Source organism: Panthera uncia, chromosome X, assembly GCF_023721935.1.
Source record: "Panthera uncia isolate 11264 chromosome X, Puncia_PCG_1.0, whole genome shotgun sequence".
NCBI classification, from domain to species: domain Eukaryota; kingdom Metazoa; phylum Chordata; class Mammalia; order Carnivora; family Felidae; genus Panthera; species Panthera uncia.
The window spans coordinates 59,870,164-59,897,059 of record NC_064817.1 but is presented as its reverse complement, the minus strand read 5'-3'; the positions used below and the strand labels follow the sequence as shown (position 1 = coordinate 59,897,059).

Below are 26,896 nucleotides of genomic sequence, written 5' to 3'. Positions count from 1 at the left end.
TTTTTTTGTTAATGTGATGTATCACGTTGATCGATTTGCGAATGTTGAACCAGCCCTGCATCCCAGGAATGAATCCCGCTTGATCATGGTGAATAATTCTTTTTATATGCTGTTGAATTCGATTTGCTAGTATCTTATTAAGAATTTTTGCATCCATATTCATCAGGGATATTGGCCTGTAGTTCTCTTTTTTTACTGGGTCTCTGTCTGGTTTAGGAATCAAAGGAATACTGGCTTCATAGAATGAGTCTGGAAGTTTTCCTTCCCTTTCTATTTCTTGGAATAGCTTGAGAAGGATAGGTATTATCTCTGCTTTAAATGTCTGGTAGAACTCCCCTGGGAAGCCATCTGGTCCTGGACTCTTATTTGTTGGGAGATTTTTGATAACCGATTCAATTTCTTCGCTGGTTATGGGTCTGTTCAAGCTTTCTATTTCCTCCTGATTGAGTTTTGGAAGAGTGTGGGTGTTTAGAAATTTGTCCATTTCTTCCAGGTTGTCCAATTTGCTGGCATATAATTTTTCATAGTATTCCCTGATAATTGTTTGTATCTTTGAGGGATTGGTTGTAATCATTCCATTTTCATTCATGATTTTATCTATTTGGGTCATCTCCCTTTTCTTTTTGAGAAGCCTGGCTAGAGGTTTGTCAATTTTGTTTATTTTTTCAAAAAACCAACTCTTGGTTTCGTTGATCTGCTCTACAGTTTTTTTAGATTCTATATTGTTTATTTCTGCTCTGATCTTTATTATTTCTCTTCTTCTGCTGGGTTTAGGCTGCCTTTGCTGTTCTGCTTCTATTTCCTTTAGGTGTGCTGTTAGATTTTGTATTTGGGATTTTTCTTGTTTCTTGAGATAGGCCTGGATTGCAATGTATTTTCCTCTCAGGACTGCCTTCGCTGCATCCCAAAGCGTTTGGATTGTTGTATTTTCATTTTCGTTTGTTTCCATATATTTTTTAATTTCTTCTCTAATTGCCTGGTTGACCCACTCATTCGTTAGTAGGGTGTTCTTTAACCTCCATGCTTTTGGAGGTTTTCCAGACTTTTTCCTGTGGTTGATTTCAAGCTTCATAGCATTGTGGTCTGAAAGTATGCATGGTATAATTTCAATTCTTGTAAACTTATGAAGGGCTGTTTTGTGACCCAGTATATGATCTATCTTGGAGAATGTTCCATGTGCACTCGAGAAGAAAGTATATTCTGTTGCTTTGGGATGCAGAGTTCTAAATATATCTGTCAAGTCCATCTGATCCAATGTATCATTCAGGGCCCTTGTTTCTTTATTGACTGTGTGTCTAGATGATCTATCCATTTCTGTAAGTGGGGTGTTAAAGTCCCCTGCAATGACCACATTCTTATCAATAAGGTTGCTTATGTTTATGAGTAATTGTTTTATATATCTGGGGGCTCGGGTATTTGGCGCATAGACATTTATAATAGTTAGCTCTTCCTGGTGGATAGACCCTGTGATTATTATATAATGCCCTTCTTCATCTCTTGTTACAGCCTTTAATTTAAAGTCTAGTTTGTCTGATATAAGTATGGCTACTCCAGCTTTCTTTTGGCTTCCAGGGGCATGATAAATAGTTCTCCATCCCCTCACTCTCAATCTAAAGGTGTCCTCCGATCTAAAATGAGTCTCTTGTAGACAGCAAATAGATGGGTCTTGTTTTTTTATCCATTCTGATACCCTATGTCTTTTAGTTGGCGCATTTAATCCATTAACATTCAGTGTTATTATAGAAAGATATGGGTTTAGAGTCATTGTGATGTCTGTATGTTTTATGCTTGTAGTGATGTCTCTGGTACTTTGTCTCACAGGATCCCCCTTAGGATCTCTTGTAGGGCTGGTGTCGTGGTGACAAATTCCTTCAGTTTTTGTTTGTTTGGGAAGACCTTTATCTCTCCTTCTATTCTAAATGACAGACTTGCTGGATAAAAAGGATTCTCGGCTGCATATTTTTTCTGTTTAGCACACTGTAGATATCGTGCCAAGCCTTTCTGGCCTGCCAAGTTTCAAAGGAGAGATCAGTCACGAGTCTAATAGGTCTCCCTTTATATGTGAGGGCACGTTTATCCCTTGCTGCTTTCAGAATTTTCTCTTTATCCTTGTATTTTGCCAGTTTCACTATGATATGTCGTGCAGAAGATCGATTCAAGTTACGTCTGAAGGGAGTTCTCTGTGCCTCTTGGATTTCAATGCCTTTTTCCTTCCCCAGTTCAGGGAAGTTCTCAGCTATAATTTGTTCAAGTACCCCTTCAGCACCTTTCCCTCTCTCTTCCTCCTCTGGGATACCAATTATGCGTATATTATTTTTTTTTTAGTGTATCACTTAGTTCTCTAATTTTCCCCTCATACTCCTGGATTTTTTTATCTCTCTTTCTTTCAGCTTCCTCTTTCTCCATAACTTTATCTTCTAGTTCACCTATTCTCTCCTCTGCCTCTTCAAGCCGAGCCATCGTGGTTTCCATTTTGTTTTGCATTTCGTTTAAAGCGTTTTTCAACTCCTCGTGACTGTTCCTTAGTCCCTCGATCTTTGTGGCAAGAGATTCTCTGCTGTCCTGTATACTGTTTTCAAGCCCAGCGATTAATTTTATGACTATTATTCTAAATTCACTTTCTGTTATATTATTTAAATCCTTTTTGATCAGTTCATTAGCTGTTGTTATTTCCTGGAGATTCTTCTGAGGGGAATTCTTCCGTTTGGTCATTTTGGAGAGTCCCTGGCGTGGTGAGGACCTGCAGTGCACTTCCCCTGTGCTGTGGTGTATAACTGGAGTTAGTGGGCGGGGCCGCAGTCCGACCCGATGTCTGCCCCCAGCCCACTGCTGGGGCCACAGTCAGACTGGTGTGTGCCTTCTCTTCCCCTCTCCTAGGGGCAGGATTCACTGTGGGGTGGCGTGTCCCGTCTGGGCTACTTGCACACTGCCAGGCTTGTGTTGCTGGGGATCTGGGGTATTAGCTGGGGTGGGTAGGCAAGGTGCACGGGGGCTGGAGGGACAGGCTTAGCTCGCTTCTCCTTAGGTGATCCACTTCAGGAGGAGCCCTGTGGCAGCGGGAGGGAGTCAGATCCGCTGCCGGAGGTTTGGCTCCGCAGAAGCACAGAGTTGGGTGTTTGCGGGGAGCGAGCAAGTTCCCTGGCAGGAACTGGTTCCCTTTGGGATTTTGGCTGGGGGATGGGCGGGGGAGATGGCGCTGGCGCCTTTGTTCTCCGCCAAGCTGAGCTCTGCCGTCCGGGGGCTCAGCAGCTCTCCCTCCCTTTGTCCTCCAGCCTTCCCGCTTTCCGAGCAGAGCTGTTAACTTATGACCTCCCAGACGCTAAGTCGCGCTTGCTGTCCGAACACAGTCTGTCCGGCCCCTCCGCTTTTGCCAGCCAGACTCGGGGGCTCTGTTTGGCCGGCGAGCCGCCCCTCCGCCCCGGCTCCCTCCCGCCAGTCCGTGGAGCGCGCACCGCCTCGCCGCCCTTCCTACCCTCTTCCGTGGGCCTCTTGTCTGCGCTTGACTCTGGAGACTCCCTTCTGCTAATCCTCTGGCGGTTTTCTGGGTTCTTTAGGCAGGTGTAGGTGGAATCTAAGTGATCGGCAGGACGCGCTGTGAGCCCCGCGTCCTCCTACGCCGCCATCTTCCGGAACCTCTGATTTCTAGTTTCATTGCATTGTGATTGAAAAGATGCCTGATATGATTCCAATCTTCTTAAGTTTTGAGACTTGTTTTATTACCTAATTTATGATCTATTGAGGAGAATGTTCCACGTGCACTTGAAAAAAATGTGTATTCAGCTGGGTTTTTTGGATAGAGTGTCCCATATGTATCTGTTAGGTCTGTCTGGTCTAATGTGTCATTCAAAACCACAATTTTTTTTATTGATTTTATGTCTCGATGATCTACCCATTGATGTCAGTGGGATGTTAAAGTCTCCTACTATTATTGCATTATTGTCAGTGTCTCTCTCTATATCTGTTAATATTTGCCTCATTTATTTCAGTGCTCCTATGTTGGGTGTGTATTTATAATATTTATAATTGTATTGTTAAATTTATCCTTTTATCATTACGTAATGCCCTTCTTTGTCTCTTGCTACAGTCTTCTGTTTTAAGTCTGTTTTCTCCAATATAAGTATACCTGGCTATTTTTCCTGCCTTCATTTTCATGGAATACATTTTCCATTCCTTCACTTTCAGTCTGTGTGTTTCTTTAGGTCTGAAATGAACCTTTTGTAGGCAGCACATAGATTGTTCTTGTTTTTTATCCATTCAGTCACCATATTTTTTTTTTAGAGAGAGAAAGAGCACAAGAGAGCACACACAAACGGGGGAGGGGCAGAGAGAGAGAGGGAGAGAGAAAGAGAGAATCTTAAACAGTCTCCACATCCAGCACAGAGCCCAAAGGCGGGGCTTAATCTCACAATCCTGAGATCATGACCTCAGCCAAAATCAATTGTCAGACAGACACTTGGACACCTTGGGTGGCTCAGTTGGTTAAGCGTCCGACTTCAGCTCAGGTCATGATCTCTCAGTTTGATGGTTTAAGGGTCTGAGCCCCACATTGGGCTCTGTGCTGACAGCTCAGAGCCTGGAGCCTGCTTCAGATTCTATGTCTCCCCCTCTCTCTGCCCCTCCCCTGCTCACGCTCTCTTTCTCAAAAATAAGTAAACATTAAAAAAAAAATTTAAAGAGTCAGATGCTTAACCAACTGAGCCACTCAGGTGCTCCATGATATGTTTTTTGATTAGAGCATTTAGTTCAGTTAGAGTAGTTACTGATAGGTATGTACTTAGTGCCATTTTGTTATTTTTTTTTCTGGTTGTTTTTGTAGGTCTTCTCTGATCTATATTTTCTTCTTCTCTTCCCTTGTGGTTTGATGGATTTGTCTAGTGTTGTGGGTGGATTATGACATTCTATGTTACCTTGTTTTTAAGATTTTGTATATCCCTTGACTAATTTTTGTAGATATAATTGATTTTACTTCTTTTGTGTTTTAACTTCCATGCTGGCTTTATAAGTGATTAATCTAATGCCTTTACTGCATTTTTGCTTTCACCATTGAAATTTCCTCATTTCATAATTTTCTTACTTCTAGTTATGGCCTTTTTCCACTTAAAGAATGCCCCTTCATGATCTCACTATTGGTGAGTTTGAGCCCCACATTGGGCTGTGCTGGCAATGCAGAGCCTCCTTGGTATTCTTTCTCTGTCCCTCTCTCTCTGCCCCTCCCCTGCTCTCTCTCTCTCTCTCTCTCTCTCTCAAAATAAATAAACTTTCTCTTTTTTTAACATTTATTTATTTTTGAGACAGAGAGACAGAGCGTGAATGGGGGAGGGCCAGAGAGAGAGGGAGACACAGAATCTGAAACAGGCTCCAGGCTCTGAGCTGTCAGCACAGAGCCCGACGTGGGGCTGGAACTCACGGATTGCGAGATCATGACCTCAGCCCAACTGACTGAGCCATCCAGGCGCCCCAAAATAAATAAACTTTTAAAAAATAAAATAAAGAATGCCCTTATCATTTACTCTAAGTTTGGTTTAGTGGTGATGAACCTCTGTAACTTTTTTTTTTGTCTCAGAAACTCTTTATCTGCTCTTCAATTCTGTTGCTAACCTTACCTGGTAGAGTATTTTGGTTGCTGTTTTTTTTTTCTTTCAGCACTTTGAATATATCATGCCACTCTCCCTTCTGGTCTGCAAAGTCTCTGCTGAAAAACTCAGCTGGTAGCCTTACTGGGCTTCCCTAGTATGTAACTGTTTTCTCTTGCTGCTTTTAAATTTCTCTATTATTAATTTCTGCCATTTTAATTATATGTTTTTGTGTAGACCTACTTGGATTCATCTTGTTTTGGGTTTTCTGTGCTTTCTGGACATGGATGTCAGTTTCCTTCCCCATATTAGAGAAGTTTTCAGCTATTTTTTCTTCAAATAATTTTTTCTTCCCCCTTCTTTCTGTCTTCTCCTTCTGGGATCCCTGTAATGCAAACATTATTATGCTTGATGATGTCATAGAGGTCCCTTAAGCCGTTCTCTTTTTTAAAAATATTTTATTTTTAAGTAAAACAACGTGGCACTTGAACTCTTGACCCTGAGATCAAGGGTTGCATACTCTTGCAACTGAGCCAGCCAGGTACCCCAAGCTGTTCTCTTTTTTTATTATTCTTTTATCTTTCTGCTATTCAGCTTTGTTGCTTTATATTATCCTGTCTTCCAGATTGCTGAACCATTCTTCTGTGTCTCCCAGTCTGCTGTTTATTCCCTCTAATGCATTTTTTAATTCAGTTATTGTGTTCTTTACCTCTGTCTGGTTCTTTTGGATAGTTTTTATCTCTTTTTTGAAGTTCTCTCTGAGTTCATTCACCTTCTTTTCAAGTCCAGTGAGTACTTTTATTTATTTATTTGTGAATATAATTTATTGTCAAATTGGCTTACATCCAATACCCAGTGCTCATTCCAATAGGTGCTCTCCTCAATGCCCATCACCCATTTTCTCCTGTCCCCCACCTCCCCCCCACCCTTAGTTTGTTCTCTGTATTTAATAGTCTCTTGTGGTTTGCCTTCCTCCCTCTCTGTTTGTATCTATTTTTTCCCTTTCCCTTCCCCCATGGTCTTCTGTTCAGTTTCTCAAGATCCACATATGAGTAAAAACATATGATATCTGTCCTTCTCTGACTGGCTTATTTCACTCAGCATAATACCTTCCAGTTCCATCCACGTTACTGCAAATGGCATGATTTCATTCTTTCTCATTGCCAAGTAGTATTCCATTGAATATATAAACCACATCTTCTTTATCCATTCATCAGTTGATGGGTATTTAGGCTCCTTCCATAATTTGGCTATTGTTGAAAGCGCTGCTATAAACATTGGGGTACACATGCCCCCATGCATCACCACCAGTGAGTACTTTTATGACCATTGCTTTGAACTCTTTATCGGGCATATTGCTTATGCCCATTTTGTTAGCTCTTTTTCTGTGATTTTGGCTTGTTCTTTTATTTGGGACACAGTCCTCTGTCTCCTCATTTTGTCTATTTCTGTGTTTGTTTCTTTGTGGTCATGTAGGTCACCTACATCTTCTGGTCTTTTTTTTTTTTTTTTCCTGGCCTTGAAAGTAGTGGCCTTGTATAGGAGAGGCCTCATGGTGCCCTGTAGTACAGTTACCCTGTACACCAGAACCAAGTGCTCCCTATATGAGCTACATGTGCCCTCCTGTTGTGGATGTGCTGTGATTGCTGTGGGCATGCTGGTGGGTGGGGCTGGCCCTCACCCCAACTGGTTTCAATAACCAATTCACCTACTGCAAGTGCACTAGACAGGGTTTGCTTCCTACACTGTTGAGAGGCCCTGCTGCAGCCCTCATGGGCTTGTTGGTGGATGGGTCTGGCCCTAAACCTGGTTGTTTACAGCCAGGTGCTGTGATAGCTACAGATGCAGGGAAGGGTAGTGCTGGCGCTGGCTGTCAGTGCAGTCAGCTAAGAGGCCTGCCTTTAGGAACTGCAGGCATGCTGTTGTATGTGGTTATCTCCTCCCCACCCTAGGGCAGAATTCATTTTGGAAGGGTGCTAGTTCCAACTGGAGCTGCCTGCCAAGTGTGGTGGGGCAGAAGCCACTTTGCAGGGGCACCTGCCAAGGTGTGTGTGTTAAGTGGGGCAGGTCTAAAGAGGAATGCCAGAGCCAGACATGTGGCACTAACAAGGTAGATGGAGAGTGTGTGAACTGGCTTCCACAAGTGACTGAATATGTAGGCTAGGGGTGGGCAAGATAAAAATGGTACCCACTAGCACTTTTGTTCCCAGAGAAGTCTGCAGATCCCTGCCCCTCCAGCACATGTCCTAAAATTGGTGAGTAAATTTCCTTCATATATACCCCAGGTACTTTTCAAACTGCTGCTTCTGTATTTCAGGCTAAGTCATTTAGTGTGCTGATTCTTTGAGGGTAGGGATTCATTTTCTTTTTCCTATTTCCTTCTTGCTCTCCCGGAGTTAAGCCCCACTTCTTTTCTTTTCTTTTTTTTTTATAACTTTTTTTAATGTTTATTTATTTTTGAGATAGAGACACAGAGTGTGAGCAGGGGAGGGTCAGAGAGAGAGGGAAACACAGAACCCGAAGCAGGCTTCAGGTTCTGAGCTGTCAGCACAGAGCCCGACATGGGGCTCGAACCCACAAACTGTGAGATCATGACCTGAGCCGAAGTCAGCTGCCCAACCAACTGAGCCACCCAGGCGCCCCTTAGCCCCACTTATTTACAAAGCAAGATGTATGGAGACTTACCTTCCCAGTGCAGGCCTTCAGGGCCAGGGGTCCCTGGTGTGGGATCTGATTAATTGCCTTGCTCCTCTGTGCTTGTGATGTCCCTTCTATTTGTGGTCATTTGTACTGGGGGTTTGGTTTCCAACCATATCTCCATTCCTCCTACCCTTTTTGATGTGGTCTATCTACAACTAGCCGTGGAAGATCTTTTCTGCCAGTCTTCAGGTCATTTTCAGAATTAGTTTCCAATACATGTAGCTGCTGCCTCAATGTGTCCATGGGACAAGGTGAGCTCAAGGTCCTCCTACTCCTTCATCTTCCCTTGGCCACAAAAAGTTTTAAATATTTATTTATTTTGAAAGAATGAGAGCGAGTGAGTTGGGGGGAGGGGCAGAGAGAGAGGGAGAAGGGGAATCCCAAGCAGGCTCCACGCTGTCAGCACAGAGCCCAGTGCAGGGCTCTTTCCCATGAACCCTGAGATCATGACCTGAGCCAAAACCAAGAATTCGATGCTTAACCAACTGAGCCACCCAGGTGCCCTGGACACAAGAAATTTTAAATAGGACTTGTCTTATGTGATATCTAAAGTAGTTAGTGAGATAAAAGTGAACTTGAGCTAGCCATGAAATGTAATGGTCGGTGCTATTAGAATATGGAAAATGAGTAGTAATCAAGTAGGTTTTGTAGTTTTTTATTGTGTTAAGCTATATATAATACAAAAAGTTACCATTTTAACCAGTTTTTCTTTCTTTTCTTAAACATGGAACGCTTCATGAATTTGTCATCCTTGTGCAGGGGCCCTGCTAATATTCTCTGTATCATTCTAATTATAGTACTGACCAGTTTTAACTCTACAATTTATCAAGTAACTTTTTAAATCACAGTGTGAATACCACCATTGTGCCACCATTATGTAATAGTGAAGTTCTTAGTAGAACTAGGTACCTGTCTACCCTCTTGCTTCCTGACTTAGTGGAAAATCTCCTTATTCCTGATCAAAGCTTAACCCTTTTCCTGTGCTTTGAATCCCATACCCATTAGCTCTATTAATCATGACCTCTTGCACCTGTATTTTTTTTCACCTGTATTTTTAAAAAAAAGGTTTTTAAGTTTATTTATTTTTAGAGACAGAGCAGAGGAGGGGCAGAAAGAGGGAGAGAGAGAATCCCAGGCAGGCTCCATGCTTCCAGTGCAGAGCCTGATCCGGGGCTTGAACTCACAAACCATGAGATCATGACCTGAGCCAAAACCAAGAGTTGGACACTTAACCGACTGAACCACCTAGGCATTCTAACACCTGTACTTTTTAAAATTAAGACTTAAAAAAAGTTTTTTTTAATGTTTTATTTATTCTTGAGAGAGAGGGAGACAGACAGAGAGACAGAGCATGAGTGAGGGAGGGGCAGAATAAGAGAGGAACACAGAATTTGAAGCAGGCTCCAGGCTTTGAGCTGTTAGCACAGAGAGCCTGATGCCGGGCTAGAACTCACAAGCCATGAGATCATGACCTGAGCCAAAGTCAGACGCCTAACCAACTGAGCCACCCAGGCACCCCAAGGCTGTTTTAAGAGCAGCTTAAGGTTCACAAAAGAATTGAGGGGCAGATAAGGAGATTTCCCTTATATCCCCTCCCCTCACACATGGGTAGCCTCTCATCATCAACATTCCCCACCAGAGTAGTACATTTGTTATAGTTGATGAACCTGCATTGACACATCATAAACACCCAAAGTACATAGTTTACATCAGGATTCACTCATGATCTTGTAAATTCTATTGGCTTAGACAAATGTATAATGATATGTATCCATCAGTATGGTATTATAAAGAGTATTTTCACTGCCCTAATAATCCTCCATACTCTGCCAATTCATCCCTCCCCCCATCCCTTGGTAACTACTGATGTTTTTACCATTTCCATATTTTGCCTTTTCCAGAATGTGATATAACTAGAATCATACAGTATGTAAACTTTTCAGATTGACTTCTTTTACCTAGTAATATGTATTTAAAGTTTCTCCATGTCTTTTCATGGCTTGATAGTTCATTTCTTTATAGTGCTCATAGTGCTCATAGTGTTCATAGAATAATATTCTATTGTCTGGATGTACCAGTTTCTTTATTCATTCATGTATTGAAAGATATCTTAATTGCCTCCAGGTTTTAGCAATTAAGAATAAAACTCCTGTAAACATCCATGTGCAGGTTTTTGTACAGACATTAAGTTTTCAGCTCCTTTGGGTAAATATCAAGGAGTGTGATTGCTGGATCATATGGTAAGAACATGCTTAGTTTTGTAAGAAACTGCCAGTCTTTCAAAATGGCTGTATCATTTTTCATTTCTAACAGCAATAAATGAGAGTCTCCATTGTCCCACATAGTCATCAGTATTTGGTGTTGTCAAGTGTTCTGCATTTTGGCCATTCTAATAGTTGTATGGTGGTATCTTACTGTTTTCATTTGCATTTCCCTGATGACATATCATGTAGAGCATCTTTTCAAATGTTTATTTGCCATTCATACATCTTCTTTGATAAGGACTTTGGCCCATTTTTTCTTAAAGTAGGCTTCACGACCCATGTGGAGCCCAATGTGGGGCTTCAACTCATGACCCTGAGATCAAGACCTGACCTGAGATTGAGTCAGAAGCTGAACTAAGTGATCCGGGTGCGCCATGGCCCATTTTTAAATCGTCTCATTTGTTCTCTTATTGTTGAATTTTAAGAGTTCTTTGTATATCTTAGAGAACAGTCATTTATCAGATGAGTGTATTGCAAATTTTTTTCTCCCAATCTGTGTGTCATCTTGTTTTCTGGACTCTTTTTCACCAAGCAGAAGTTTTTAATTTTAATGAAGTACAATTTATGAGTTATAGCCATCATAGATAATGTCTTTGGTGTTATATCTAAGAAGTCATCACTATATCCATGGTCATGTAGGTTTTCTCCTATGTTACCTTCTAGGAGTTTTATATTTTTTCCTTTTACATTTAGGCCTTTGATCCATTTTGAATTAATTTTTGTGAAAAGCATAAAGTCCACGTTTAGATTAGGTGGATTATTTATTTATTTTGCTCATGGACATCCAGTTGTTTTAACACCATTTGTTGAAAAGACTGTCCTTTCTCCTTGTAACTGCCTTTCTCTTTTGTCAAAGATCAGTTTTATGTGGGTCTATTTCTGGGCTCTCTGTTCTGTGCCATTGATCTATGTGCTATTTGGCTAATACAACAGTCTTGATTACCATAGCTTGAAGCTGAGTAGTGACAGTCCTCAAACTGTGTTCTCCTTCAACATTGTGTTGGTTATTCTGAGTCTTTTTTGTCTCCATATAAACATTAGAATAACTTTGTCAATATCCACAAAATTCATTGCTGGGATTTTGACTGAGACTGTATTGAATCCATAGATGAAGTTGGGAAGACATTTTGACAATATTGAGACTTCCTATCCATGAACATGAAATAGCTCTCCATTTTGCTAGTTCTTCTTTGATTTCTTTCATCAGAGTTTTGTAGTTTTCCTCATATTGGTTTTGTACATATTTTGTTAGATTTATACTTAAATATTTCATTGGGGGATGCTAATATAAATGGTATTTTTAAATTTTTTAATGTTTTATTATCTTTTACTTTTTTTAATGTTTTTATTTTTGAGAGAGAGAGAGAGTGAGGGAGGGACAGAGAGAGAGGGAGACATAGAATCCAAGGCAGGCTCCTGGCTCTGAGCTGTCAGCACAGAGCCTGATGTGGGGCTTGAACTCATGAACTGTGAGATTATGTTCTGAGCCAAAGTCAGACACTCAACCAGCTGAGCCACCCAGGCGCCCATTTCACTTATTTTTGAGAGAGAGAGAGAGAGAGCGCGCAAGTGGGTCAGAGACACTGGGACAGAGGATTCAAAGCAGGCTCTGCACTGACAGTAGCAAGCCTGATGTGGGGCTCAAACCTGTGAATTGTGAGATCTTGACCTGAGCCAAACTTGGATGCTCAAACCAACGAGTCACCTAGACTCCCCTTTAATATTTCCTTAATGTTTATTTTGTTTTTGAGAGAGAGAGAGAGAAAGAGCATAAGCAAGGGAGTAAAGAGAGGGAGACACAGAATCCAAAGCAGGCTCCAGGCTCAGAGCTGTCAGCGCAGAGCCCAATGTGGGGCTTGAGCCCATGAACTGTGAGATCATTATGTGAGCCGAAGTCAGACACTTAACTGACTGAGCCACCCAGGTACCCTGTATTGTTTTTTATGTCAAATTTCTCTTGTTCATTGCTGGTATATATGGAAGCAGTTGACTTTTGTATATTAAACTTGTAATCTGCAACCTTTCTGTAATCGATTATTAGTTACAGGAGTTATTTTGGTCGATTCTTTTGGATCTTCTACATAGATGATCCTGTCATCCGTAAACAAAGACAATATTTTCCTTCCTTCCCAATCTATATGCCTTTTATTTGCTCTTTTATCTTATAGCATTATTGCATTAGTTAGAACTTCTAGGATGATGTTGAGAAGGATTGGTTACAAAGGCCATTCTTGTACCTAATCTTACTAGGAAAGCTTTGAGTTTCTCATCATTAAGTATAATGTTATGGCACAAAAACAGACACTCAGATCAATGGAACAGAAGAGGGAACCCTGAAATGGACCCATAAATATATGGCCAACTAACCTTTAACAAAGCAGGAAAGAATAGCCAATGGAATAAAGACAGTCTCTTCAGCAAGTGGTGCTGGGAAAACTAGACAGTGACATGCAGAAGAATGAACCTGGACCACTTTCTTACACCATACACAAAGATAAACTCAAAATGGATGAAAGACTTCAATGTAAGACGGGAAGCCATCAAAATCTTCAAGGAAAAAGCGGGCAAAAAACTCTTTGATCTTGGCCACAGTATCTTCTTACTCAACACATATCTGGAGGCAAGGGAAACAAAAGCAAAAATGAACTATCGGGACCTCATCAAAATAAAACTTAGTGAGAGAAAGACAAATATATTGACTTCACTCATATGAGGACTTTAAGAGACAAAACAGATGAACATAAGGGAAGGTAAACAAAACTAATATAAAAACAGGGAGGAGGACAAAGCGTAAGAGACTCATAAATATGGAGAACAAACAGAGGGTACTGGAGGGGTTGTGGGAGCAGGGATGGGCTAGATGGGTAATATACTCCTGAAATCATTATTGCACTATATGCTAACTAATTTGGATGTAAATTAAAAAAAAAAATAGGGGCGCCTGGGTGGCTCAGTCAGTTAAGCATCTGACTTCAGCTCGGTCATGATCTCACAGTTTGAGATTTTGAGCCCCGCGTCGGTCTCTGTGCTGACAGCTCAGAGCCTGGAGCCTACTTCAGATTCTCTCTCTCTCTCTCTCTCTCTCTCTCTCAAAAATAAATGAACATTAAAAAAAGATTTAAAAAAATTAAAAAATGTAGCATTATCAGAAGGAAAAAAAGTATAATGTTATTTGTAGGATTTTTGTAGGCATTTTTATCAAGTTGAGGAAGCTCCCCTCTAAGTTTACTAAGAGATTTTATCATGAATAAGTTTGGATTTTGTCAAATGCTTTTCCTGTATGTATTGATAAGATCATGTGATTCTTTTTAGCCTATTGTTATGATAAATTGCATTAATTATTTTTTTATTTTAATTTCAATATAGTTAACATACACTGTTATATTAGTTTCAGGTGTGTAATATAGTGATTCAGCAATTCCATACAACACCCAGTGCTTATGACAAGTCTACTCCTTAGTTTCCATCACCTATTCCACCCATCCCCCACACCCACCACCCCTCTGGTAACCATCAGTTTGTTCTCTATAGTTAAGAGTCTGTTTCTTGGTTTGTCTCTCTTTTTTTCCTTTGCTCATTTGTTTTGTTTCTTGAGTGAAATCGTATGATATTTGTCTTTGTCTGAATGATTTATTTCACTTACATTATGCTCTCTCACTCCATTTGTGTCATTGCAACTGACAAGATTTCATTCTTTTATATTGGTGAATAATATCCCAATGTGTGTGTGTGTGTGTGTGTATACCATATATATATACCACATCTTCTTTATCCATTTGTCTATTAGTTGGACCCTTGCACTGCTTCGATAACTTGGCTGTTGTGAATAATGCTGCCGAAGACATAGGGGCACTTGTGTCCCTTTGAATTGGTATTTTTGTATTTTTTGGGTAAAATACCCAGTAGTGCAGTTATTGGATTATAGGGTAGTTCTATTTTTAACTTTTTTAGGAATCTCCATACTGTTTTTCACAGTGGCTGTACCAATTTGCACTCCCATTAACAGTGCAGGAGGGTTCCTTTCTCTCCATATCCTCACCAATACTTGTTGTTTCTCTGTATTAATTTTTGAATATTGAACCACCCTTGCATACTTGGTTTAAATTTTTCTTGGTTGTGGTGTATAATTCTTTGTGTACATTAATGATTTAATTTGTTCATATATTTTTTTATGTTTATTTATTTTGAGAGAGAGAGAGACAGAGCGTGAGTGGTGGAGGGGCAGAGAGAGAGGGGGAGACACAGAATCAGAAGCTGGCTCTGTCTCCACGCTGTCAGCACAGAGCCTGATGCAGGGCTTGAACTCACAAACTGCAAGATCATGACCTGAGCTGAAGTCAGACCTTAACCAAGTGAGCCACCCAGGCGCCCCGATTTGTTCATATTTTGGTTAGAGTTCTTGTATCCATGTTCATGAGAGACATTGATGTGTGGTTTTCTTATAATGTCTTTGTTTTGGGTATGAGGATAAAAGACATGCTTTATCTTCTGAAAGAGATTGTAGAAATTGGTATAATTTCTTCTTTATATGTTTGGTAGAATTCACCATTGAACTCATCTGAACCTGGTGCTCTCTATTTTGGAAGGTTATTTTTATTGATTCCATTTCCTTAATAGGTATGAGCCTATTCAGATTGTTTATTTTTTGTGTGTGAGTTTTGGCAAATTATGTCTTTCAAAGAACTGGTCCATTGCATATAGGTTATCAAATTTGTTGATAGTTTTTTTTTTTACTATCCTTTTAATGTCCATAGGATCTGTAGTGATAATCTCTCTTTCATATCTGATATTAGTATTATGTGTCTTCTCTCTTTTTTTTTTTTTTTTTGAGAGAGAGAGAGGGCACAGTGAGCGAAGTACAGAGAGAGGGAGAAAGAGAGAGAGATAAGCAGGGCTCACCTGAAGTGGGGCTCATGATTTTTTTTTTTTTTTTTACCCAGAGTGGGGCACAAGCTCACTGGATGCGGGACTCAAACTCACGAACTGTGAGATCATGACCTGAGCCGAAGTCAGATGTTTAACTGAGCCACCCAGGCACCCTCTCGTTTTTTCTTAATTTGGCCAGACACTTATCTATTTCTTTAATCTCTTCAAAGAACAAGCTTTTGGTTTCATTGATTTTTCTCTATTGACCAGTTTGAATTTCATTGGTTTCTGCTCTAATTCTTTTAATCTATTTTCTTCTACTAAATTTGGATTTAATTTGCTCTTCTTTTTTTGGTTTTGTAAAGGGGAAACTTAGATTGTTGGTTTTAGATATTTTTTCTCATTATACATTCAATGTTATAAATTTTCCTCTAACCATTGTTTTTGCTCTATCCCACAGATTTTGGTAAGTTGTGTTTCCATTTTCATTTAGTTCAAAATATTTTTTAAAGTTTATTTATTTGAGACAGACAGAGACAGCACAAGCAGGGAAACGACAGAGAGAGGTTAGAGAATCCCACACATGCTCCATGCTGCTAGTGCAGAGCCCAACCTATGAGATCATGACCTGAGCCAAAACCAAGAGTTGGACACTTAACCGACTGAGCTGCCCAGGCACCCCTAGTTCAAATATTTTTATATTTTTCTTGAGATTTCTTCTTTGACCAAGTGTTAATTAGAAATGTATCATTTAATTTTCACATATTTGGGGATTTTCTAGTTCTTTTTCTGTTATTGATTTCTAGTTTAATTACATTGTTGTCTAAGGGCAAACATTGTATGATTTATACTCTTTAAATTTGTTAGGGTGTGTTTTATAGCCCAGAATGTGGTCTGTCTTGGTGAGTGATCCATGTGAGCTTGAGAAGAATGTATATTTTCCTTTTTTGGATGAAGTAGTCTATAGATGTCAATTATATCCAGTTGATTGATGATGTCTGCCTTAATGCCCCTTACCCATTTAGCTCATCCCCCCACCCACAGCCACTCCAGCAACCCTCAGTTTGTTTTCTGTATTTAAGAGTCTCTTATGTTTTGTCCCCCTCCCTGTTTTTATTGTGTATATATGTATCACATGTTTATCCATTCATCTGTCGATGGACATCTGGGCTCTTTCCATACTTTGGCTATCATCAATAGCGCTGCTATAAACATTGGGGTGCATGTGCCCCTTTGAAACAGCACACCTATATCCCTCTGATACATACCTAGTAGTGCCAATTGCTGGGTTGTAGGGTAGTTCTGTTTTTAACTTTTTGAGGCACTTCCATACTGCCTTCCAGAGTGGCTGCACCAGTTTGCATTCCCATAGTTTGGGAAAATTCTCAATCATTACTGTTTTAAATATTTCTTCTGTTCCTTTCTTTCTTCTTCTGGTATTCCCATTGTGTGTATGTTACATCTTTTTTAGTAGTTGACCTATAGTCCTTGGATATTCTGTTCTGTTCTTTTTAGTTTTTATTCTCTGCTTTTCAGTTTTCAAGGATTCTGTTCATATATCCTCTAGCTTAGAGATTTTTTTCCTCAGCCATGTCTAGTGTACTAATAAGCTCATCAAAGGCGTTTTTCTTTCTGTTATAGTGTTTTTCATCTCTAGCAATTCTTTTTGGTTCTTTCTTAGGATTTCTATCTCCCTGCTTACATTGCCCAAATGTTTTTACATGCTGTCTAATTTATCCATTAGAGTTATTAGCATATTAATCATAGATTTAAAAAATGCCCTGTCTGATAATTCCACCATCCTTGCCATGTCTAGTTATGATACTTGCTCTGTGTCTTCAAATTGTGTTTTTTTTATTTTAACTTTTGGTATGCCTTGTAATTTTTTCTTCATACCATACATGATGTACTGGTTAAAATGAGCTGTGGTAAAGTGGCCTTTAGTAATGTGGTGGTGAGGAGGAATGGGTACATTTTATGGTCCTATGGTTAGGTCTCAGTCTTTTAGTGAGACTATACCCCCTGGACTATGAACTTCACAAGAGTTTTTCAGTTTTTTTTCTCCCCTGTTAGGGGGCAGAATGGCATCTTCTTTCATTTGAACTAATACAGTAGCCTTTCAAATGGTTCACTTACCATCCATATAGTACTCTATCCCTATTACCTGCTATAACAGTTTCCAGAGGTTTTTCAGGAGAGTGTTAGTAAGAATCATTGGGAAAAATTATATTCGGGAAACTTGAAGGTAAACAAAATTAAATTTTATTTTTGACTTCAGTGTATCATGAACTATGAAGGATCTGAGGGATTTACTCTACTTACAATTGTGCTATAATAAGTTAGCCTGCCATGGTTTCATAGATATTGGCAGAAGAAATGATACTCCTGGGTCAGAGTTAAAGAACTTTATTTATTTATTTTTGAATTTTTTTAATGTTTATTTATTTTTGAGAGAGAGACAGACCATGAGTGAGGGAGGGGGCTGAGGGAGAGAGGGAGACACAAAATTCAAAGCAGGCTCCAGGCTCTGAGCTGTCAGCACAGACCCCAACATGCGGTTCGAACTCACTAGCCGTGAGATCATGACCTGAGCCGAAGTCAGATGCTTAACCAACTGAACCACACAGGCACCCCAGGACTTTATTATTCACAGCAACAACGGTCTCTAAATTATCTCCAAAGCACTTTCTTGTACTGTTTCCCCAAGCCCCACTTCCCATGGGACAATGCAGAGAAGGCCAGTGGTTTGCATTATGGGAGAATATCTCCAAGCTTTGGGAAACCCAGATCTTCTATAAGGGTAGAAAGCATGCATGCTCTTTGCTTTGGAGGGGGTCTATCTCTGTCTTTTAAGGCTATACAAATATGCTTGGGCAAATCATCCACAACAAAGGCAGTCAGGTCCTCTGCATGCAACGTGTACAGAAACACAAGAAACCTATGAGAATTGTCTCCCAACACAGGACTTCTTATAGACTTTAACATGCTGATATGTTACTCTTTCAATTCCAACAGTGGGCTGTGATATGTAGAATTTCCCAAATTATTGGACTATTTAATGGAGGATTTTGGTTAGATTCTATGGAACATACTTTTGGAAATAGTGGCATATAGACTAAAGCCAAAATTCCTTAGTCTTCCATTCATGCCCTCTTTACTCTAAACACATAACTACCTTTCTCATATTTATATTATGTCATACCCTGTCTTGTTTCAGCATCGTTGTTTGCTTCCTACAACATGAAATATCCTTGCTCCCTTTTTCTCCTCTCTTAAAATTCTATTTACCCTTAAAGCCTCATTTCAGATACTCCCTTGCAGCCTTTTCAAATCCTCCAGATGAAATGTAAGTCACCCCTTTTCTTGTGTCACCATACTATTTTCCTTATGTTTCTATTCTACGTGTATCCACATTCTACATTATAGTAGAATTAGTCCTAGAGTTGTTTGACAGTCCCCCTTAGAATATAGTTACTTACTTAAGAGCAGATCCAACATCCTGTAGCTATTGTATTAATCACATAATAGATGTTCAGTAAGTAGTAAATAGCTTAATGTTCCCATTTTAAAGTATGTCATGTGTCATTCTAGTCACAGATCAATAACTCAAAATTAGTACATTTATAAAATGCTATAACCTAAAAGATTAGTGCATTTAGTCTTTATTAGAGCAAACGAAACAATCTCTAGAGTTTAAGAAATTGCTTTCTAATTGTCTACTATTCAAGCTGGGATTGTTTTAGAAATTAAAAATTGTAATTCCATTTATTTTAACAATATACACAAAGACTTTTTGTTAGTGATTTGTAAAAATACAAAACTAATTTTCTTTTACATCAGATAGCTTTCATATTGATGCTCATTTTATTTTTTTATTATTTTTTTCGATGCTCATTTTAGGGCTATATTTAGAGTTGGTGGTATAAGGATAGAAGTATGTCCATCTGTGGAAGAAATTCAAATCTTTCTCTAAATAGTAGTGTCACTTGCCACTATAAGTGGGAAAATATATATAACATATAATGTACTATCTTTACCAATCTTAAATGTACTGTTCAATAGTGTTAAATAACACATTGTTGTGCAACTGATCTCCAGAAGTCTTCATTTTGTAAAACTGATATTCTTTACATATTAAATAATTCCCTATTCCCTCTTGCCCAGCCCCTGGCAACTACCATTCTTTCTATTTTCAGTCGCTTTGAATTTGGCTACTCTCTATGTACCTCACATAAATGTAATCATACAGTATTTGTCTTTTTGTAATAAGCTGTATTTCACTCAGCATTATGTCCTCAAAGTTTATACATGTTGTAGCATGTGTCAGAATTTTTTTTCTTTTTTGAGGCTGACTGATGTTCCATTGTATGTATATAGCATATTTATGCATTAATCTGGTGATGGACACTTGAGTTGCTTCCATCTTTTGGCTATTGTGAATAATGCTGCTGTGAACGTAAGTGTACAAACATCTCTTTGAGACTCTGATTTCAATTCTTTTAGATATATGAACCTAGAATTGAAATTTCTCTAATGGTAGTTCTATTTTTAGGGTTTTTTTTAAATGTTTTTTTAATGTTTATTTTTGAGAGAGAGAGACAGAGTGTGAGCAGGGGAGGGGCAGAGAGAGAGACACAGAATCGGAAGCAGGCTCCAGGCTCCGAGCTGTCAGCGCGGAGCCCGGCGCGGGGCTCGAACTCACAGACTGTGAGGTCATGACCTGAGCTGAAGTCGGACGCTTAACCGACTGAGCCACCCAGGCGCCCCTATTTTTAGGTTTTTAAGGAACCTCCATACTGTTTTCCATAGTGACTGCACCATTTTGTATTCCCACCAACAGTACACACAGGTTCCAGTTTCTTTACATCCCCATCAACACTTATTTTCTAGTTGTTTGGTTTGGTTTGGTTTGGTAGTAGCCATTCTAATGGGTATAGTTTCATTATAGTTTTGATTTATATTTCCCTAATGATTAGTGATATAGAGCATCTTTTCATGTGTTTGTTGCCCAGTTGTTTCTCTTTTTTGGACAAACATCTGTTCAAATCTTGTGCCCAGTTTTTTTTTCTCTGCCCAGTTTTTAATCTGTTTGGGTTTTTTGTTGTTGACTTGTAGTTCTTTGTATATTGTAGGTATTAACCTTTTATCAGATAATATGATTTGCAGATATTTTCTCCCATTCTGTAGATTGCCTTTTCACTCTATCGATTGTGTCTTTGGTCTACAAGATATTTTAAAAGGGGTGATTTGGCATAAAGATGTTATACTACTAATTATGGAAATACAAGTTACAATAATGGTGATGTATAATGTTTACCTATTATATGAGGTTTTGACAAGACTTTGCAGAAATAGATAGATACCTTCCTACATTGGTGGGTAAAAGTATAAATTGGTACAGCCACTTTGGAAAGCAAATGGACTCTATGCATTTTAATTTAAAACTTTTCTACCCTGTGACCTAACAAGTCCATTTCTATAGAAAACCTCTCACAAGTATACAGGGAGGTAAGTATATGGCTGTTCATTGCAACATTATGTATAATTGGAAAAAAAACTAAAAGTTTAACAATAGCATAGTTACTTAATAATCTATAAGAGTGAGGTTGAGGGGCACCTGGTTTCAGTTTGGGTCATGGTCTCACGGTTTGTGAGTTCAAGTCCCACATCAGACTTCGTGCTGGCAGTGCAGAGCCTGCTTGGATTCTCTCTCTCTCTCCCTCTATCTCTGCGCCCCCCCTCCGCTCATGCTCTTAATTTCTCTCTCTCAAAATAAATAAACTTAAAAAAAAAGAAAGGCCAGCACTGCTCCCCTGGGGCGGCACCGGACAAGGGCTACCTGGAAGGCACTCATCTTGGTTCTGGAGAGAGTTTGAGTTTGCATGGGACAGAGGCACATGCAGGTATGGCTGTAAACTTAATTCCCAGCTCCGTTCAAGCCTTGCACTGGCTGGGTGGCTGGGTGGCTGGGTGCTGGCTGCGTGGCAAAAGGCAGGTCGCGTCTCTCTGTTTGCCCCTGAAAGAGAGGTAGCTGCATCTCAGTCTCCTTAACGTGCCACCTGACTTGAGGACCCTGCAAGTCAAAGCGTATACTGGGTGACGACGGCTCCACGCCCAGGTCACGGCTGGGCTTTTTTGCCAGGTTCTTGCCAGAAAGGGTTTGGGTCTCATTGATCCACCAGTAAATACGGGCTTGTGCTGAAGTTTGCTCCCTTGCCATTTTAAGTGCATTTCTTAATTTTGTTACCTGGTACAAAATAGGTGCTTAATAAAACTTGGTTAAAAGAATGAAAAAAAAAAAAAAGAAAGAGGTTGATATATATGTACTATCATGGATAGATCCCTCAAACATGGCTGCATATAAAAGCAAATTGCAGAATATTATAGGTAATATGATACCATTTGTGTTAAAGTGGACACAAAGCAATATTTTTGTTTTCTGTGGTATACACACACATATATGAATAAATTCAAGAAGGTTTAGAACTAATAATAGTGGCTGCTAGAATTGTTGGTCCTTATAACCTTGTAAACTTTTTTTTAATTTTATAAAGGAAATAGATTCATATATTACCTGTATTTTTAAACATTTTTTTATGAATCCAAAAGTGATATAGTTAACTATTGAATATTTTGGCCTAGGGGTGCCTGGCTGGCTCAGTTGGAAGAGTATGCAACTCTTGATCTCAGGGTCATGAGTTTGAGCTCTATGTTGGGTGTAGAGATTACATACATACATACATACATAAAAATTAAAAAGAAAAAGACTTTGGCCTAAAATTTGGGCAACAGTTTGATGGAGTGAAAACTGTCCAGGGTCTAGTTCTTAGCTTTTCAATTTTTTTTAAGTTTGTTTATTTTTGAGAGAGACAGAGACAGAGCATGAGTAGGGGAGGGGCAGAGAGAGAGGGAGACACAGAATCTGAAGCAGGCTCCAGGCTCCGAGCTGTCAGCACAGAGCCTGATGTGGGGCTCAAGCTCACCGACTGTAAATTCATGACATGAGCTGAAGTCGGACTCTTAACCAACTGAGCCGCCCAGGCGCCCCAAGGTTCTTAGCTTTTCAAATTCAGAAATTGCATTTTAATTTTTTTTTAATGTTTATTTTTGAGACAGAGAGAGACAGTGCATGAGCATGGGAGGGGCAGAGAGAGAGGGAGACACAGAATCTGAAGCAGGCTCCAGACTCTGAGCTGTTAGCACAGAGCCCGATGCGGGGCTTGAACTCATGAACTGTGAGATCATGACCTGAGCTGAAGTCGGACGCTTAACCGACTGAGCCACCCAGGTGCCCCCAGAAATTGAATTTTAACAATGTAGGCAGAATTTACCTAGTTCTGGAGACTGTGCACACTCACATGGATGTTGGTAAATAAGGTACTAATCTATTAATTCATTAATTTGCCATATTATATTGCCAAGGAGACCAAATAATCATATCGACTAATCACTATACTTTTCTTCCTTATGGGAAAGTCTAAAAAATTACTATTAGGGGGTTCTATTGTGAGTATAGAATCAAAGCAAGGGAGTTGGATTATTTTATTGGCTGATGTCTTTAAATTTTAGTTGTCTTATACAAGCTAGTCTCCATTATTGGATTGCCTGTTGAGGGACCTGAATGTTTGCATCAGTTGGTCAGCATCTTTTCCCTGGACTTACTCAGACTTTGTATTTTCCACAAATACAGTTATATCACATCAGGAAAGATATAATGTGGATGAGTCAGTCATGGTTTCTTTACCTTAGCAATTCCAATGTTGTCTTCTTTAAGCATACCATCATCTCATTATAGAGAATAGAAAAATGTGATGCTTATCAGTAAACATTTATGAACCTTTTAGAATTAACTGTTTTTGCATATGACTACCATTTTGATGGTTTTCACTGCAGTGTTATGTATGTATGTATGTATGTATGTATGTATTTCATTGCAGTTTTAGAACACTGTCTTGTTTTCTCCAGATTGAGAATGTACTCTATTTGGAGCTTAGTCCAGCTACATAAGGCAATTTTAGTTCTCACAAATGTATTATTTTTGCATAATTTCTGAACAGATGAAAATGTTTGTGATATATGAGATTTTCCATTCTAAAGTAGAAAGTATAGACTACTTAGCTAGGAATTAATATTTGGTGAGTAAAGTGTACTAATTAATTAAGGTCACAGGCAGCCTTGGATTTGAATCCTGACTCCACCACTTACCACTTTCCTTAAGATGCCTAAATTTCAAGAAAATATTTGCTGTTAAGATTATTTTCTTGATAACTTATATTTTCATGGACTTCTTTTTATTCAGCTAAACATGAATTCAGCTCCAACTTTCATCAACTTTCCTGCAAAAGGGAAACCCAAACGAGGTGATACATATGAGTTGCAGGTGCGTGGTTTTTCAGCTGAACAGATTGCCCGGTGGATTGCTGACAGAACTGATGTCAATGTAAGTTTCCCTACTTTGTAGAAAGTTACTTTGCCATTATCCACTTCAAGTCTTACGGGAGGTCTTAATTGGTCTCCTCCCCATATCACTGAGGTGGTAATAGTTCAGTAGCCCCTTCAAAAGTAGCATTTAACAGAATCATCCTGATGAAAGAGTGAAATTATAAAACATCTTCTATCACCTTCTTGAATTCAGTATGGAAACCACTCCTTTGACCTCATTAAGTCCATGGACTATCTAGAGATACTTGGCAAATACATCTTAATCTTTATTTATTTTTGAGAGAGAGACAGCGTGTGAGCAGGGGAGGAGCAGAGAGAGAGGGAGACACAGAATTGGAAGCAGGCTCCAGGCTCCGAGCTGTCAGCAGAGAGCCCAACGCGGAGCTCAAACTCACGAACTGTGAGATCATGACCTGAGCCGAAGTTGGACGCTCAACTGACTGAGCCACCCAGGCACCCCAACTTGGCAAATGCATCTTAATCTAAAAGATGTTATGTTGTAAGCAGAATGTTGTACTTATCCCATCCCATTTTAGGATATACTATAGACTGTTTTGATTAGGATGAAAAGAAAAAAAGTGTAATTTTTCCTGAAAGAATTTGAAATAATTTTTCAAAAATTTTTATTGGGGCGCCTGGGTGGCTCAGTCGGTTAAGCATCCAACTTCAGCTTAGGTCATGATCTCACAGTATGTGAGTTTGAGCCCTGCGTCGGGCTCTGTGCTGACAGCTCAGAGTCTGGAGCCTGCTTTGTATTCTGTGTCTCTCTCTCTCTGCCCTTCCCCCGCTTGTGCTTTGTCTTTCTCTCAAAAATTAAACATTAAAAAAAATTTTTTTAACATCCAGTTAGTTAACATACAGTATAATGTTAGTTTCACATGTGAAATATGATTCACCACTTCCATACAACACCCAGTGCTCATCACAACGATAACCACACTAATTTTTATTGCTTTCATTTCAAATCAATTTGACCTATATAATTAACAAATAAATTTCATGCTTGAAAACATTTTTCTTTCCTTTCCATTAGATTAGAGTAATTAGACCTCCAAATTATGCTGGTCCTCTTATGTTGGGATTGCTTTTGGCTGTTATTGGTGGACTCGTATATCTTCGAAGAAGCAATATGGAATTTCTCTTCAATAAGACTGGATGGGCTTTTGCAGCCTTGGTAAGTAAATTTAGAACAAAAATTGTTTGCATACAATATAGTATAGTTAGGTAGCATTAAGTTTATTTCTTACCTGTGAGAAGAGATTTTATATGTTTTTATTTCATGCCTTAAAATCAGTTTCTTTCCTCCATTATCTCATTAGGATGGCCAGGGTTTGGAGGAACTCATACTCAGTTTTTATTCACCCCTATGAAAATATGCATTTCTTTTGGAAATGCTTTTTTTTTTCTAATTTTCTTTTGTATTAAAAAAATTTTTAATGTTGGGGCACCTGAGTGGCTCAGTCGGTTAGGTGTCCGACTTCAGCTCGGGTCGTGATCTAGTGGTTCGTGAGTTCGAGCCCCGTGTTGGGCTCTGTGCTAATAGCACAGAGCCTGGAGCCTGCTTCGGATTCTGTGCCTCCCTCTCTATATGCCCCTCTTCCGCTCTCGCTCGCTCGCTCTCTCTCTCAAAAAATTTTTTAATTTTTATTTGAGAGAGCACCAGCAGGTGAGGGTCAGAGAGAGCGGGAGAGAAAGAGAGAAGGAGAGAGAGAAAGAATCCCAAGCAGGCTCTGGGTTGCCAGCGCAGAGCCTGACACGGGGCTTGAACTCCCAAACTGAACCATGAGATCATGACTGAACGGAAACAAAGAGCCAGACACTCAACCAGACTGAGCCACCCAGGTGCCCCCCTTTGAAAATATTCTAAAAGACTTTTCAGTTTTCAATTGTGAAACTTGTGTCAGCTTATTTATAATTTTAAAATAGGGTTTTCCTTTCAGAATAACTATTATTGGTTCTTGTGAAATACAAGACTTAATCAAAAATCATTTATCTGAAAAAATTTTGTTCACATATTACTTAAGCAGACACACTTTTCATAAACCTGTTAATCAGTGTGGGAGCAGCTGCACCATGTTGTATAAGTATTTCATTATTTTTTGTTTTTTAGTGTTTTGTGCTTGCTATGACATCAGGTCAAATGTGGAACCATATAAGAGGACCACCGTATGCTCATAAGAATCCCCACACAGGACATGTGGTAAGGGAAGTCTGGAATTTCTTTCCATTGTATACCAAAGTTAACCTTAATAATTATTTTGTGACATCATTGCCAGGATGTGAAGGACCTAGGTTTAGTTTTTACCTTTTAAGTTCTCTGATACTGAGCTTCAATTACTGAAAAGTTCTCTTAAAAGTAGAAAGTTCCTAAAAAACAAAAAAAGTGGAAAGTTCCTTATCCCATTTGGTGAGTCCTTTTGACTAGGCTGACTCTGAAAGTCAGACTTGAACTAAATAGAATAATTGATCAAGTACTTGAGCATGTACTGTTTCTAGGCACTGTGCTAAGTATTATAGTGATAAAGAAGAAAAACAATCTTTGTCTTCATGAAGTTTACATTATTGTACCTCATGGTCTTGTACACTGAAATACTAGTTTTCTCATATGTTCTGTTGTTGAAAACATAGTATAAGTACAATGAAAAGGCAAATGAATAAAAACACAGAAATAATGTTTATTTTGTCCAAATTACTTATTGATGAATACCACAGATCCAGTGCTGGTATACATCAGGTAAATTAACAATTTCATAGGAATTGAAAATAGCCCATTTTAGGATTAGAATACCAAAAGTTAATGTATGTTTAAAGATTTAATTTTGTCTTTTTTCCCCCCAGAATTATATCCATGGAAGCAGCCAAGCCCAGTTTGTAGCTGAAACACATATTGTTCTTCTGTTTAGTATCCTCTTTATAATAAGTCCTTGGTGCTACATTTTAATTTGTCTGTTTGCTCACATTCTAGTATTTTGTCTACAGTGTTTGGTTGAGGCTGCTCTCTTATTTTTTTGTTTATTTATTTATTTTGAGAGAGAAACAGCACAATTGGGA

General features: G+C 39.2%; 1 protein-coding gene and 1 pseudogene across 1 annotated transcript in view; one reads left to right on the top strand and one right to left on the bottom strand.

Annotated features, from left to right (window-relative positions):
- The window catches only part of MAGT1 (magnesium transporter 1), a 61,106-nt gene that overhangs the window by 16,502 nt on the left and 17,708 nt on the right, over positions 1–26,896 (top strand). The window contains exons 4-7 of the mRNA XM_049644002.1: positions 23,703–23,843; positions 24,879–25,019; positions 25,956–26,045; positions 26,684–26,747. Coding sequence (XP_049499959.1) covers positions 23,703–23,843; positions 24,879–25,019; positions 25,956–26,045; positions 26,684–26,747 — 436 coding nt within the window. The remainder of the gene's footprint in view (positions 1–23,702; positions 23,844–24,878; positions 25,020–25,955; positions 26,046–26,683; positions 26,748–26,896) is intronic.
- On the bottom strand, positions 8,992–9,081 carry LOC125932439 (uncharacterized; annotated as a pseudogene).